At 45.9% G+C, this 16,799-nt stretch overlaps 1 protein-coding gene across 1 annotated transcript in view; it reads right to left on the bottom strand.

Annotated features, from left to right (window-relative positions):
- spef2 (sperm flagellar 2) overlaps window positions 1-16,799 on the bottom strand; it is a 314,152-nt gene that overhangs the window by 273,875 nt on the left and 23,478 nt on the right. The window contains exons 4-5 of the mRNA XM_078557229.1: window positions 4,575-4,745; window positions 2,101-2,241 (exon numbers count right to left, since the gene is read on the bottom strand). Coding sequence (XP_078413355.1) covers window positions 2,101-2,241; window positions 4,575-4,745 — 312 coding nt within the window. The remainder of the gene's footprint in view (window positions 1-2,100; window positions 2,242-4,574; window positions 4,746-16,799) is intronic.

Raw genomic sequence — 16,799 nt, 5'->3', positions numbered from 1 at the left:
AGTAAGCTTGCAGGGAACATAAAAACTGACTGTTAAAGGTTCTATAGGTATGTGAAGAGAAAAAGATTGGTGAAGACAAATGTACGTCCCTTACCATCACAAACAGGGGAATTTATAATGGAATTTATAAAGAAATGGCTGACCAACTAAATACATTCTTTGGTTCTGTCTTCACAAAGGAGGACACTAATAACATACCAGAAATATTGGGGAACACAGGGTTTAGTGAGAGGGAGGAACTGAAAGAAATCAGTATTAGTAAGGAAATGGTGTTGGGGAAATTTATGGGATTGAAGGCCAATAAATCCCCAGGGCCTGATAATCTACATCCCAGAGTACTTAAGGAAGTGGCCCTAGAAAGTCAAGTCCCCTCAGGATCTTATGTTTCAATCAAGTCATAAGAGATTGGCGTGTAAAATTAAAACGCATGGGATTGGGGGTAGAATATTGAGATGGATAGAAAACTGTTTGGGAGACAGGAAACAAAGAGTAGGAATAAACAGGTCTTTTTCCGAATGGCAGGCAGTGACTAGTGGGGTACCGCAGGGATCGGTGCTGGGACCCCAGCTATTCACAATATATATTAATGATTTGGATGAGGGAATTAAATGTAATATCTCCAAATTTGCAGATGACACAAAGCTGGGTGGGAGGGTGAGCTGTGAGGAAGATGCAGAGAGGCTTCAGTGTGATTTGGACAAGCTGAGTGAGTGGGCAAATGCATAGCAGATGCAGTATAATGTGGATAAATATGAAGTTATCCATTTTGGAAGCAAAAATAGGAAGGCAGATTATTATCTGAATGGCTATAAATTGAGAGAGGGGAATGTACAATGAGACCTGGGTGTCCTTGTACACCAGTTGCTGAAGGTAAGCACGCAGCTGCAGCAGGTGGTAAAGAAGGCAAATGGTATGTTGGCCTTCATAGCCAGAGGATTCGAGTACAGGAGCAGGGATGTCTTGCTGCAATTGTACAGGGCCTTGGTGAGACCACACCTGGAATGTGTGTGCAGTTGTGGTCTCCTTATCTGAGGAAGGATGTTCTTGCTATAGCAGGAGTGCAGCGAAGGTTTACCAGACTGATTCCTGGGATGGCGGGACTGACATATGAGGTGAGATTGAGTTGATTAGGATTATATTCGTTGGAGTTCAGAAGAATGAGGGGGGATCTCATAGAAACCTATAAAATTCTAACAGGACGAGACAGGGTAGATAAAGGAAGGATTTTCCCAATGGTGGGGGAGTCCAGAACCTGGGGTCACAGTCTGAGGATACGGGGTAGACCATTTAGGACTGAGATGAGGAGAAATTTCTTCACCCAGAGAGTGGTGAGCCTGTGGAATTCACTACCACAGAAAGTAGTTGAGACCAAAACATTGAATGTTTTCAAGAAGGAGTTAGATACCACTCTTGGGGTGAAAGGGATCAAAGGATATGGGGAGAAAGCGGGAGCAGGCTATTGAGTTGGATGATCAGCCATGATCATAATGAATGGCGGAGCAGGCTCGAAGGGCTGAATGGCCTACTCCTGCTCCTAGTTTCTATGTTTCTATGGACAGAGTAGATAGAGAGAAACTGTTCCCATTGGTGAAAGGATCGAGAACAAGAGGACACAGATTTAAGGTAATTGGCAAAAGAAGCAATGGAGACATGAGGAGAAACGTATCCACACAGCAAGAGGTTAGGATCTGGGATGTACGGCCTTAGAGTGTGAGGGAGGCCTCAAGAGGGAAATTGACTGTCATCTGGAAAGGAAGAATGTGCGGGGTTATGGGAAGAAAGCAAGGCAGTGGCAGGAGGTGAATTGCTCCTTCAGAGAGCCAGCACAGAGATGGCAGGCCGAATGTCCTCCTCCTGTGCTGTAACCATTTTGTGATTTTCCCCAGTATCTAGGTCCACATTTGTTCCTATATCATCATCACCAAAACCAGATAAAACTTCCTGTCTCTGCCCCTCATACTGACCTCCCAATCCATGGCACAGCACCTGGCCCTGTGCGAATGGTTGTTTTGTGTGCTAAACACGTAGTGTAAATGCAGGCTATGGTTGATAACACCTGAAAGGAATTGCTCCCTGTCACCAGCTGCAGACACTCCCTACCTCAGCTTCCTTCTTCCTCAACTCCTCTTTGCGTTTCTCGATGTCTCTAGCCATGCTTCGTGGCATCGGTTTGGCAATATGGATCAGTGATGCCTGAATCTTAGCCATCAGCTCTTCATTTCTCCTCTTCGCTTTTCGGAGCTGAAGCAAGTAAAAAGAAACGAGTGTTACACTGGCACAGAGCGTCCCTCTCTCCCTTTCCCAAACTCTCTCTTCTCCTCTCTCTCTGTCTCCCTTCCCCTATTTCCCAGTCTCTCTCTCCTGCTCACTCTCAGTCTCTCTCCTTTTTCTAGCCTATTTCTTTGTCTCTCTCTATCTCCCCCTCTTTCCCAGTCTCCCTCTTACGAACATACAAACATGTGAACAAGAAGCAGGAGTAGGCCATTCGGCCCATCAAGCCTGCTCCACCATTCAATAAGATTATGACTGATCTGATAGTAACCTGAAATCTCTATCCAGCCTAGTCCCGATAACCTACCACCCCCTTGCTTACCAAGAATCTATCTGCCTCGGCCTTAAAAATATTCAAAGACTCTGCTTCCACCACATTTTCAGGGAGAGAGTTCCAAAGGCTCACAACTCTCTGAAAAAAATTTCACCTCATTTCCATTTTAAATGTGCGATCCCTTATTTTTAAACAGTGACCTAGGTTCTCCCACAAGAGGAAACATCCTCTCCACATCCACCTTGTCAAGTCCCCTCAGGATCGTATGTTTCAATCAAGTTGCCCCTTACTCTTCTAAACTCCAGTGGGTACAAGCCTAACCTGTCCAACCTTTCCTCATAAGACAACCCATCCATTCCAGGTATTAGTCTGGTAAACCTTCTCTGAACTGCTTCTAATGCATGTACATCCTTCCTTAAATAAGGAGGCCAGTGCTGTACACAGTACTCCAGATGTGGTCTCACTAGTGCCCTGTACAACTCAAGCATAACCTCCTTGCTTTTGTATTCAATTCCCCTCATAATAAATGATAACATTCCATTGGCTTTCCTCATTACCTGCTGTACCTGCATATTAGCCTTTTGTGATTCATGCACTAGGACACCCAGATCCCTCTGAATCTCAGAGCTCTAAAATCTCTCACCATTTAGATAATATGCTTCTCTTTTATTCTTCCTGCCAAAATGGACAATTTCATACTTTCCCACATTATACTAAATTTGCCAGATCTTGGCCCACTCACTTAACCTATCTATATCCTTTTGGAGCCTCCTTAAGTCCTCTTCACAATTTACTTTCTGCCTATCTTTGTGTCATGAGCAAATTTAGCAACCACCCCATCCATCCCTTCATCCAAGTCATTTATATAAATTGTAAAAAGTTGAGGCCCAGCACTGATCCCTGTGGCACACCACTCATTACATCCTGCCAACCAGAAAAAGACCCATTTATGCCAACTCTCTGTTTCCTGTTAGCCAGCCAGACATCCATCCATGTCAATATGTTACCCCCCCTCATACAATGAGCCTTTATTTTCCGCAATAACCTTGATGAGGCACTTTATCTGGAAATCTAAGTACAGTACATCCACCAGTTCCCCTTTATCCAAATCATTCCCAGTCTTCCCCTCTTTCCCAGTCTCTCTCTCTCTCTCCTTCCCAGTCTCTCTCTCTCTCCTTCCTACTCTCTCTCTCTCTCTCTCCCTCTCGCTCCTTGGTCTCTCCCTCTCGCTCCTTCCCAGTCTCTCTCTCTCTCTCACTCCTTCCCAGTCTCTCTCTCTCTCTCTCCTTCCCAGTCTCTCTCTCTCTCTCTCTCCTTCCCAGTCTCTCTCTCTCTCTCTCTCTCCTTCCCAGTCTCTCTCTCTCTCTCTCCTTCCCAGTCTCTCTCTCTCTCTCCTTCCCAGTCTCTCTCTCTCTCTCCTTTCCAGTCTCTCTCTCTCTCTCCGTTCCAGTCTCTCTCTCCGTCCCAGTCTCTCTCTCCGTCCCAGTCTCTCTCTCCGTCCCAGTCTCTCCCTCTCTCTCCTTCCCAGTCTCTCCCTCTCTCTCCTTCGCAGTCTCTCCCTCTCTCTCCTTCCCAGTCTCTCTCTCTCTTTCTCCTTCCCAGTCTCTCTCTCTCTTTCTCCTTCCCAGTCTCTCTCTCTCTCTCCTTCCCAGTCTCTCTCTCTCTTTCTCCTTCCCAGTCTCTCTCTCTTTCTCCTTCCCAGTCTCTCTCTCTTTCTCCTTCCCAGTCTCTCTCTCTCTTTCTCCTTCCCAGTCTCTCTCTCTCTTTCTCCTTCCCAGTCTCTCTCTCTTTCTCCTTCCCAGTCTCTCTCTCTCCTTCCCAGTCTCTCTCTCTCTCCTTCCCAGTCTCTCTCTCTCTCCTTCCCAGTCCCTCTCTCTCCTTCCCAGTCTCTCTTCCCTCTTTTTCAGTCTCTCTCCCCCTCTTTCTCAGTCTCTCTCCCCCTCTTTCTCAGTCTCTCTCCCTCTTCCTCAGTCTCTCTCCCTCTTCCTCAGTCTCTCTCCCTCTTTTCCAGTTTCTCCCAGTGTCTCACTGTTTCCAGATTATCGATCCGCTGTTGTTCCTGGACATTCTGTTCTTTTTCTAGTTCCTCCTCGTGTTTCTCATTCTGCTGCTCTTTCATTTCTTTGCCCAGAGCCACAAAGTGGTTGGAGACATTTCGTAGCATCACATCAACTTCGCGTGGAATCATCGTCTTCAGACGCTAGAAGGAAATGAAGAGATAAAATGGGAAGGAGGTCATGAACGATGGAATTATAGCAATTTCTAGCAGAGAAGGCAGCTATTCTCATTGTTTCATTGGAGCGATGGCCTTTCACACAGCAATGACCAATAGATATCAAGTAACCGGAGCAAAAACTAATCCCACTTCCCTGTATCAATCCCAAACTAATCCCATTGCACCACTCGCTCCCCATAGTCCTGTATCAATCCCAGACACATCCCACTGCCCTACTCCCTCCCCATAGCCCTGTATCAATCCCCAACTAATCCCACTGCCCTGCTCCCTCCCCATAGCCCTGTATCAATCCCAAACTAATCCCACTACCCTGCTCCCTCCCCATAGCCCTGTATCAATCCCAAACTAATCCCACTGCTCCGCTCTCTCCCTATCACCCTGTATCAATCACAAAGTAACCCCACTTCCCCACTCGCTCCCCATGGCCCTGTATCAATCCCAAACTAATCCCACTGCTCTGCTCCCTCCCCATAGCCCTGTATCAATCCCAAACTAATCCCACTGCTCTGCTCTCTCCCCATACCCCTGTATCAATCCCAAACTAATCCCACTGCCCTGCTCTCTCCCCATAGCCCTGTATCAATCCCAAACTAATCCCACTGCCCTGCTCCCTCCCCATGGCCCTGCATCAATCCCAAACTAATCCCACTGCTCTGCTCTCTCCCCATAGCCCTGTATCAATCCCAAACTAATCCCACTGCTCTGCTCTCTCCCCATAGCCCTGTATCAATCCCAAACTAATCCCACTGCTCTGCTCCCTCCCCATAGCCCTGTATCAATCCCAAACTAATCCCACTGCCCCGCTCTCTCCCCATAGCCCTGTATCAATCCCAAACTAATCCCACTGCCCTGCTCTCTCCCCATAGCCCTGTATCAATCCCAAACTAATCCCACTGCCCCACTCTCTCCCCATAGCCCTGTATCAATCCCAAACTAATCCCACTGCCCCACTCTCTCCCCATAGCCCTGTATCAATCCCAAACTAATCCCACTGCCCCACTCTCTCCCCATAGCCCTGTATCAATCCCAAACTAATCCCACTGCTCTGCTCTCTCCCCATAGCCCTGTATCAATCCCAAACTAATCCCACTGCCCTGCTCCCTCCCCATAGCCCTGTATCAATCCCAAACTAATCCCACTGCCCTGCTCTCTCCCCATAGCCCTGTATCAATCCCAAACTAATCCCACTGCCCCGCTCTCTCCCCATAGCCCTGTATCAATCCCAAACTAATCCCACTGCCCCACTCTCTCCCCATAGCCCTGTATCAATCCCAAACTAATCCCACTGCCCCACTCTCTCCCCATAGCCCTGTATAAATCCCCAAACTAATCCCACTGCTCTGCTCTCTCCCCATAGTCGTGTATCTTTACCTGCACCAAATACCATTTTTTTGTCAAACGTTTTCTTTCCTGGAGTAGTTTCTAGTCCTGTTTCTAATTTGACAATAATGTGTTACTTTGTGTAAGCACTGGCATCTACCCAACATTGTGGTATATTGCCTAGAAATCACCATAAATCAAATCCAACAATTACTGTCCAATCAGCTTCCTCCAAAACATCAAAGTAATGGAAGGGGTCATCAACAGTGCTATCAAGCGGCACTTACTCAGCAATAACCTGCTCACTGACGCTCAGTTTGGGTTCCGCCAGGGTCACTCAGCTCCTGATCTCATTACAGCCTTGGTCAAAACATGGACAAAAGAGCTGAACTCCCGAGGTGAGGCGAGAGTGACTGCCCTTGACATCAAGGCAGCATTTGACTGGGTGTGGCATCCAGGAGCCCTAGCAAAACTGGAGTCAATGGGAATCAGGGGGAAAACTCCCCGCTGGTTGGAGTCATACCTAGCACAAAGGAAGATGGTTGTGGTTGTTGGAGGTCAGTCATCTCAGCTCCAGGACATCACTGCAGGAGTTCCTCAGGGTAGTGTCCTCGACCCAACCATCGTCAGCTGCTTCATCAATGACCTTCCTTCCATCATAAGGTCAGAAGTGGGGATGTTCACTGATGATTTCACAAAGGTCAGCACCATTCGAGACTCCTCAAATACTAAAGCAGTCCATATCCAAATGTAGCAAGGCCTGAGCAAAATCGGGCTTGGGCTGATGAGTAGCAAGTAACATTTGCATCACACAAGTGCCAGGCAATGATTATGTCCAACAAGAAGGTATTTCCCATTGCCAACTAGCACCAACACAGGGTCTTGGTTTGTATTGTAAAGCAGCTTTACACTCCTAGACAGGCAAGCTGCTCAATCACTTAAGATCCGCAGCAGATTGGCGGCAGGCAAGCCTTGGGTGTCCAATATCAGCAAAAATTGAACAGGTGGAAGCTTTGTACTCTAGTTTTCAAATGTACACAGAGGACACCCAGATCTACCTCAACACAGTCTCTCTTGACTCTTGTTAAATTATCAGGCTGCTTTGTTTACCAGGATTCAAGCCAGTTGGTGAAGTCAAAACGAAAGCACGGAGCCTTTGTTGAGTAACTTTATTGACTTTGTCCAGCGTCAACAGTTCTCACATACACCCAGTGTCCCAGCAATCCCCTATTTATATTTCTATTCTCTATTCTTTCATGGGTTGTGGGTGTCACAGGCTTGGTCAGCATTTGTTGCCCATCCCTAATTACCCTTGAACTGAGTGGCTTGCTAAGTCATTTCAGACGGTAGTTAACAGTCAACCACATTGCTGTGGGTCTGGAGTCACATGTTGGCTATATCAGGTAAGGATGGCAGATTTCCTTTCCTGAAGAACATTAGTTAGCCAGATGGCTTTTGCGCCAATGGAATATAGTTACATGGTCACCATTACGGAGAATATCTTTATACAAGGCACAAGTCAGGAGCGTGATGGAATGCTCCCCACTTGCCTGGATGAGTGCAGCTCCTACAACACTCAAGAAGCTTGACACCGTCCAGGACAAAGCAGCCGCTTGATTGGCACCACATCCATAAACATTCACTCCCTCCACCACCGACACACAGTAGCGGCAGTGCGTACCATCGACAAGATGCACTGCAGGAATTCACCAAGGCTTCTTTGACAGCGCCTTCCAAATCCACAGCCATTACCATCTAGAAGGACAAGGGCAGCAGATAGATAGGCACACCACCACCTGCTCCCTTCCAAGCCAAACACCATCCTGACTTGGAAATATATTGCCGTTCCTTCGCTGGGTCAAAATCCTGGAACTTCCTTCCTTACAGCACTGTGGGTGTACCTACACCATATGGACTGCAGTGGTTCAAGAAGCCAGCTCACCACCACCTTCTACATATTGTATATTAATGATTTAGATGAGGAAACTAAATGTAATATCTCCAAATTTGCAGATGACACAAAGCTGGGTGGGAGGGTGAGCTGTGAGGAGGATGCAGAGATGCTTCAGTGTGATTTGGACAAGCTGAGTGAGTAGGCAAATGCATGGCAGATGCAGTATAATGTGGATAAATGTGAGGTTATCCATTTTGGTAGCAAAAACAGGAAGGCAGGTTATCTGAATGGCTATAAATTGAACGAGGGGAATGTGCAATGAGACCTGGGTGTCCTTGTACACCAATCGCTGAAGGTAAGCATGCAGGTGCAGCAGGCAGTAAAGAAGGCAAATGGTATATCAGCCTTCATAGCCAGAGGATTTGAGTACAGGAAAAGGGATGTCTTGCTGCAATTGTACAGGGCCTTGGTGAGACCACACCTGGAATATTGTGTGCAGTTTTGGTCTCCTTATCTGAGGAAGGATGTACTTGCTATAGAGGGAGTGCAGCAAAGGTTTACCTGACTGATTCCTGGGATGGCCGGACTGACATTTGAGGAGAGATTGAGTTGATTAGGATTATATTCGTTGGAGTTCAGATGAAGGGGGATCTCATAGAAACCTATAAAATTCTAACAGGACGAGACAGGGTAGATGCAGGAAGGATGTTCCTGATGGTGGGGGAGTCCAGAACCAGGGGTCACAGTCTGAGGATACGGGGTAGACCATTTAGGACTGAGATGAGGAGAAATTTCTTCACCCAGAGAGTGGTGAGCCTGTGGAATTCGTTACCACAGAAAGTAGTTGAGATCAAAACATTGTATGTTTTCAAGAAGGAGTTAGATATAGCTCTTGGGGCGAAAGGATATGGGGAGAAAGCAGGAGTAGGCTATTGAGTTGTATGACCAGCCATGATCACAATGAATGGTGGAGCAGGCTCGAAGGACCGAATGGCCTACTCCTGCTCCTAGTTTCTATGTTTCTTTGTGTGTGTGATTGTGTGTGTGAGTTTGAGAGAGTGCGTGTGTATGTGAGTGTGTGAGAGTGTGTGTGAGAGAACAGACACTGAGAAACTCACATATACACACTCCCACACTCACAGACACTCTCAGAGAGTGTGAGAGAGAATGTGAGAGAGAGTTGAGAGTGCATGAGTGTGAATGTGCGTGTGAGTGTGAGTTTGTGAATGTTTATATGGGTGGAATTTTCCCATCCTGCCCATGGCCGATTCCGTGGTGGGCGGGAGCGGAGAATCTAGCAGGAGGCAAAAAGTCGGAAAGCTGCCAGCATAAAAATAGTTTGCAATTCTCCCAATGGCGGGTTAATGGTGGGTCAGGTATCCCGCTGCCTAGTGGTGAGAACGTTATTTGAGTTCATTACCATCTCATGAATGCTCATTAAAACAGCTGCTCGCCGGAATCACGTGCTGCCTTCCAATCTTGTGTCACCAGACAAGAAATCACCTTGGTCTGAATCTCATTTGAAAAAGAGTGGCGTACACAGGTCAGTCCTCACTTCACCCGTGACTTCAAAGTGACTGCAACACACATACCCTACCTGACACGGCGCTGTGCCAGTCTTGTTGTTATGCCAATGGAACACCACACTGCTGGGAGTGTAGGGTTGGTCTGCTCCTGGTGGCTGCCTCTGTAGTCGCAAGGATACCACCGTGCAGTGATACTCAGGCAGGGCTCAACTTTCTGACACTGACCAGTATTGCGACCGGGGGTGGGTGGTGGGGGTCAGCTCCCAGTGGGTGTCACCATTGTCCAGAAGGACACCACTGTGCAGCAATACTCATACAGGCCTGAACATTCATAAACCAACCTTTCGACCAGGGTGGGGGTGGGGAGGGGTGGGGGTTAAGGGGGAACACACAGTGGGTAATGGGGAAGGAAGGTGTACTGCAGCTCCAAGGAGGGTCAAGGGCTGTGTGCTCAATAGGAATAATGCACCTTGGTGTGCAGGGCTGTCTCACAGTCGTTTATCATGGGTTTGTCTGTTTCTGTACTGGGTGCTGATGGAATGGTGATGAGTATAGGAGGCATCTGCAGCCTGTATTTGGGAAATACGTGATAAAGGTGAGGAGTATGTGAAGCTTTCTTTGTGGAGGAGGGGGGTCACCTCGGTAGGTGACCGTGCACACGGCCTCTAGATGGGGAGGATAGAGGTCCACATGGGGCATGTCAGTAGTGATGGGCTCGGGGGGAGGGTAAGAATATCGAGCGCAACAACTAGAGGATGCAGTATTATTGGGGGAGGCTGGAGAATAACAGGAGGGAGCTCTACCTTCATATGTGATTCCAGGTTGATTTCTGGGACATGGACATTGAGGGAGGGAGTGTCGACCTTTGTTTTGAAATGGTAGTGCAGAGCCACCACCTTGCTCTATCGAAGTTATTGAGCAGTCATAAATAAAAGTAGAGGTGATTCTGAATGGGAGGGCTCTGAGGCTGTGTGGGAGGAGCGTACTGCTGGAGTAAGGGGCCCTTTCTGTGCACCCTCTAACCTGTTGGTGCCACAAGAGTAAACTGGAGTCTGATTAGAGAGAAAGGAGGAAGATCTCCTTGTGAAGAAAGCCACTGGAAGCCAATGCCTTTATCAGCGCTGTAACAGGGATACTGTTATCAGGGGAGGTGGTGGTGTAGTGGTATTGTCACTGGGTTGATAATCCAGAGTGATGCTCTGGCAACCTGGGTTCAAATCTCACCATAGCAGATGGTGGAATTAGAATTCAATAAAAATCTGGAATTGATTGTTGTTCAAAAACCCATCTGGTTCATTAATGTCCTTACCTAATCTGGTCTACATGTGACTCCAGACCCACACCAATGTGGTTGACTCTTCAATGGGATGGGCAATAAAGACTGGCCTAGCCAGTGATGCCCACAGCCCAAGATTCAATAAATAATTTTTTTAAAAACTCAACTGGTTAACATCACAGTAGCTGACATTAACACATAGAAATGTAAAATTTGGGAATGCAGGCAATTGGGAAGCACAGATAGAAACTAGTAGGCCCTTCGAGCCTGCTCTGCCATCCATTATGATCGTGGCTGATCATCCAACTCAACAGCCTGCTCCTGCTTTCTCCCCATACCCTTTCACCCCAAGAGCTATATCTAACTCCTTCTTGAAAACATACAATGTTTTGGTCTCAACTACTTCCTGTGGTAACGAATTCCACAGGCTCACCACTCTCTGGGTGAAGAAATTTCTCCTCATCTCAGTCCTAAATGGTCTACCCCATATCCTCAGACTGTGACCCCTGGTTCTGGACTCCCCCCACCATCGGGAACATCTTTCCTTTATCTACCATGTCTAGTCCTGTTAGAATTTTATAGGTTTCTATGAGATTCCCCCTTCATTCTTCTGAACTCCAGCGAATATTATTCTAATCGACTCAATCTCTCCTCATATGTCAGTCCGGCCATCCCAGGAATCAGTCAGGTAAACCTTTGCTGCACTCCCTCTATAGCAAGTACATCCTTCCTCAGATAAGGAGACCAAAACTGCACACAATATTCCAGGTGTGGTCTCACCAAGGCCCTGTACAATTGCAGCAAGACATCCCTTTTCCTGTACTCGAATCCTCTGGCTATGAAGGCCAACATACCATTTGCCTTCTTTACCGCCTGCTGCACCTGCATGCTTACCTTCAGCGACTGGTGTACAAGGACACCCAGGTCTTGATGCACATTCCCCTCTCTCAATTTATAGCCATTCAGATAATAATCTGCCTTCCTGTTTTTGCTACCAAAATGGATAACCTCACATTTATCCACATTATACTGCATCTGCTATGCATTTACCCACTCACTCAGCTTGTCCAAATCACACTGAAGCATCTCTGCATCCTCCTCACAGCTCACCCTCCCACCCAGCTTTGTGTCATCTGCAAATTTGGAGATATTACATTTAATTCCCTCATCTAAATCATTAATATATATTGTGACTATCTGGGGTCCCAGCACCGATCCCTGCGGTACCCCACTAGTCACTGCCTGCCATTCGGAAAAAGACCCATTTATTCCTACTCTTTGTTTCCTCTCTGCCAACCAGTTTTCTATCCATCTCAATTCACTACCTCCAATCCCATGCGCTTTAATTTTACACGCCAATCTCTTATGTGGGAATTTGTCGAAAGCCTTCTGAAAGTCCAAATAAACCACATCCACTGGCTCCCCCATATCAACTCTACTAGCTACATCCTCGAAAATTCCAGTAGATTTGTCAAGCATGATTTCCCTTTTACAAATCCATGCTGACTCTATTCGATTCTGCCACTGTTTTCCAGTTGCTCAGTTATTAAATCTTTTATAATGGACTCTAGAATTTTCCCCACTACCGACTTCAGGCTGACTGGTCTATAATTCCCTGTTTTCTCTCTACCTCCCTTTTTAAATAGTGCTGCATATATGGCTTCCATCAATGGAGGCCAGTCTGCTCTGCAGAATTGGCATCCATAATGGGCCAAAGGGCACCCAGTCATTAATCATCAGCAACTTATTGTGAATTAGTATGCCAGCACTGAACTGCATTTCATTGAAACATTCTCATACCACTGAGATGTTCTGTATCTGGGATGGTATCTTGGTCACCTCAATGTGTGTGCTAGCGCCTCAGAGACAAGGCTACATCAGTGGCAAAGCAAGTGAGGCAGAAACCTCTATAGACCATTACAATTGCTTTAGGTAACAGATTGTGAGCTTCACTACCTTGACCCATTAATTATTACTGTCTTCAATCCTTCATTTCAGAGAGAAGGTAAAAGCAAAGATGGATCCAGGGCTCAGTGCTGTCTTTGTGAGGGTCTGAATGCAATGGAAGAGGCGAAGGAGGGAGAGGTGATGCTGAGTGTAGCTCCAGGGGGAGGACCCGCCTGATGTCCAGGGACGAGTGTCCTCATAAATCACATAACTAGGGCAGTAGAGAGGGCCTTAAACTAAACAAGAGGGGTGCAGGATCAAGTTTGGGTAGAGATAGCAATTCAAGATGTAGAGTCAAGACAGGAGAGCAAAATAGTAATATGAGAAATGAGGGTCAGAGAATGGCAAGAAGGGACAGAGAGAAAAGACCTAAGAATACATCAACAGTCAAGACTAAATGTTGCAAAGGTAACAGAAAGACAAAACTGAAGGATCTCTATCTGATTGCACGTAATATTCATAACAATATAAATGAATTGACGGCCCACATTGAAGTAAATAAATACGATCTGATAGCAATTACGGAGATGTAACTGCAAGACAATGATTAGGTCCTTAATATTGAAGGGTACATGACATTCAAGAAGAATAGGAAGCTCGGTAAAGGTGGAGGGGTAGCACTGTTAATCAAAGAGGGCATTGGTGCAATAGTTAGAGATGACCTTAGTTCAGGAGATCAGGATGTAGAATCTGTTTGGGTGGAGATGAATAGTAGGGGAAAAGTCATTAGTGGGAGTGGTCTACAGGCCCCCTGACAGTAGCCACAGTGTAAGACAAAGTATTCCAGAGAAAATATTATGTGCTTGTGATTAAGAACGGTTGTAATCATGGATGATTTTATACACACAAACTGGAAATATCAGATTGGCAGTAGTAACCTGGAAGAGGAGTTCTTAGAATGCTTTCGAGGTAGTTTCTTACAGCAGCATGTTCTGGAACCAACCAGGGAGCAGGTTATATTAGACTTGGTATTGTGTCATGTGACAGGATGAATTAATGACCTCAGAGTAAAGGCACCGCTAGGTAGCAGTGACCACAATATGATTGAATTTTACATCCAGCTTGAAAGGGAGAAGAGTGGGTCTAAGATCTTAAACTTAAATAAAGGCAACTATGTGGGGATGAAAGCTGAGTTAGCTGAAGTGAACTGGGAATCTAGGCTAGAGGATAGATCAATAGAGAAGCAGTGCCAGAAATTTATGGAGATACTTCAGAATATTCAGGATAAGTACATTCCTATTATAAAGAAAAATTCTCAGGGGAGGACCCACCATCCCTGGTTACCTAATGATGTTAACGAAAACATCAAACTTAAGGAACAAGTATACAACTTCGCAAAGATGAGTAGCAGGACAGAATATAAAGAGCAGCAGAGAATGACTAAAAGGTTAATCAGGAGAAATAAATTAGGGTATGAGAGGAAGCTAGCTAGAAATGTAAAAATGGACAGCAAGAGTTTCTACAAGTATTTAAAAAGAAAAAGAGTAAGTAAAGTGAGTGTTGGTCCTCTAGACAGTGACAGTGGGGAGTTAATAGTAGATAGTAAGGAAATGGCGAAAGAAATGAACAAATATTTTGCCTCTGTGTTCACTATAGAGGATACAAAAAACATTCCAGGAATAGCTGCAAATCAGAAGGTGAGTGGGAGAAAGGAACTTGGTGAAATTGAAATCACTGTGGAAACGGTACAGAGCAAATTGATGGAGCTGTGGGCTGGCAAATCTCCGGGTCCCAATGGACTACATCCTAGGGTCTTAAAAGAGGCGACTATTGAGGTAGCTGACGCGCTGGTGTTAATTTTCCAAAATTCGCTACATTCTGGAAAGGTTCCTTCAGACTGGAAAGTAGCAAATATAACCCCTCTATTGAAGAAGGGAGGGAGGCAGAAAACAGGAAACTATAGGTGAGTTAGCTTGACGTCTGTCATGGGGAAGGTGTTAGAATCGATCATTTAAGAGGTTATAGCCGGGCAGAAAAGCTCAAGGCAATCGGAAAGAATCAGCATGGTTTTGTGAAAGGGGAATCGTGTTTAACCAACTTATTGGAGTTTTTTGAAGGAGTAACATGTGCAGTGGATAAAGGGGAGCCTGTAGATATACTGTACTTGTATTTCCAGAAGGCATTTCATAAGGTGTCACATCAAAGGTTATTACAGAAAACAAAAGCGCATTGTGCAGGGGTTAACATGTTAACATGGATAAAAGATTGGCTGGCTGGCAGAAAGCAGAGAGTATGCATAAATGGGTCTTTTTTGGATTGGGGGGGGAAGGGAAGGGTAAAACTCCAAGAAGTATGACTAATGGGAAACAAAGCAGCAGGTTAGCGTGTTGGGGGGTGGATTCAACTTCATGGAAAATTATAAAAAAACTGAAAAGAAAGGAGAGCCCAGGAGAGACTATTAAAGTCTCCAGAACACAAAATAGGACAGAGTGTTTGGAAAGGGCTAGGAATCTAACTTCAAGCACATCAGATAAAGGGACGACAATGAGAAGGGTCATCGGAAATACAGGACTGAAGGTGTTGTATCTGAATGCACGCAGTATACGAAGTAAGGTAAACGAGCTTGTGGCACAGATTGAAATTGGCAGGTATGATGTGGTGGGCATCGCGGAGACATGGCTGCAAGGGGATCAGGACTGGGAGCTAAATATCCAAGGATATACATCCTATCGAAAAGATAGGCAGGTTGGCAGAGGGGGTGGGTTTGCTTTGTTCCTAAGAAATGAAATTAAATCGATAGCAAGAAACGACGTAGGGTCAGATGATGTAGAATCTGTGTGGGTAGAGTTGAGGAACCGCAAAGGTAAAAAAACCATAATGGGAGTTATGTACAGGCCTCCAAACAGTAGTCAGGATGTGGGGCACAAGATATACCAGGAGATAGAAAAGGCGTGTAAGAAAGGCAAGGTTACAGTGATCATGGGGGATTTCAATATGCAGGTAGACTGGGAAAATCAGGTTGGTAGTGGATCCCAAGAAAAGGAATTTGTGGAATGTCTACGAGATGGCTTTTTGGAGCAGCTTGTGGTGGAGCCTACTAGGGAACAGGCAATTCTAGATTTAGTGATGTGTAATGAGGCAGATTTGATAAGGGAGCTTAAGGTGAAGGAACCCTTAGGAGGAAGTGACCATAATATGATAGAATTTACACTGCAATTTGAGAGGAAAAAGCTGGAATCAGATGTAACGGTATTACAGTTGAATAAAGGCAACTACAGAGGCATGAGGGAGGAGCTGGCCAGAATTGACTGGGAGATGAGCCGAGCAGGAAAGATAGTGGAACAGCAATGGCAGGAGTTTCTGGGAGTAATTTGGGAGACACAGCAAAAATTCATCCCTAGGAAGAAGAAGCAGACTAAAGGGAGGACGAGGCAACCATGGCTGACAAGGGAAGTCAGGGAAAGCATAAAAGCTAAAGAGAAAGCATACAATGCGGCGAAGAGCAGTGGTAAACCAGGGATTGAGAAGCCTACAAAGACCAACAGAGGACAACTAAAAAAGAAATAAGGAGGGAGAAGATTAAATATGAGGGTAAACTAGCCAGTAATATAAAAGAAGATGGCAAGAGTTTTTTAGATATATAAAGGGTAAGAGAGAGGCAAAAGTGGACATTGGGCCACTGGAAAATGACGCTGGAGAAGTAGTAGTGGGGAACAAAGAAATGGCAGAGGAACTGAATAGATACCTTGCGTCAGTCTTCACAGTGGAAGACACGAGTGACATCCCCAAAGTTCAAGAGAGCCGGGGGCAGAGGTGAGTATGGTGGCCATTAACAAGGAGAAGGTGCTAGGAAAACTGAAAGGTCTGAAGGTGGATAAATCACCTGGACCAGATGGATTACACCCCAGAGTTCTGAAAGAGATAGCTGAATAAATAATGGAGGCGTTAGTGGTGATCTTTCAGGAATCACTGGAGTCAGGGAGGGTCCCAGAGGACTAGAAAATCACTAATGTAACCCCCCTGTTTAAGAAGGGAGTGAGGCAAAAGACGGGAAATTACAGACTGATTAGCCTGACGTCGGTCGTTGGTAAGATTTTAGAGTCCGTTATTAAGGA

Source organism: Cetorhinus maximus, chromosome 2 (genome assembly GCF_964194155.1).
Source record: "Cetorhinus maximus chromosome 2, sCetMax3.hap1.1, whole genome shotgun sequence".
Lineage (NCBI taxonomy): Eukaryota > Metazoa > Chordata > Chondrichthyes > Lamniformes > Cetorhinidae > Cetorhinus > Cetorhinus maximus.
Note: the sequence above shows the minus strand (reverse complement) of the source record. Positions and strands in the feature narration are given on the sequence as shown.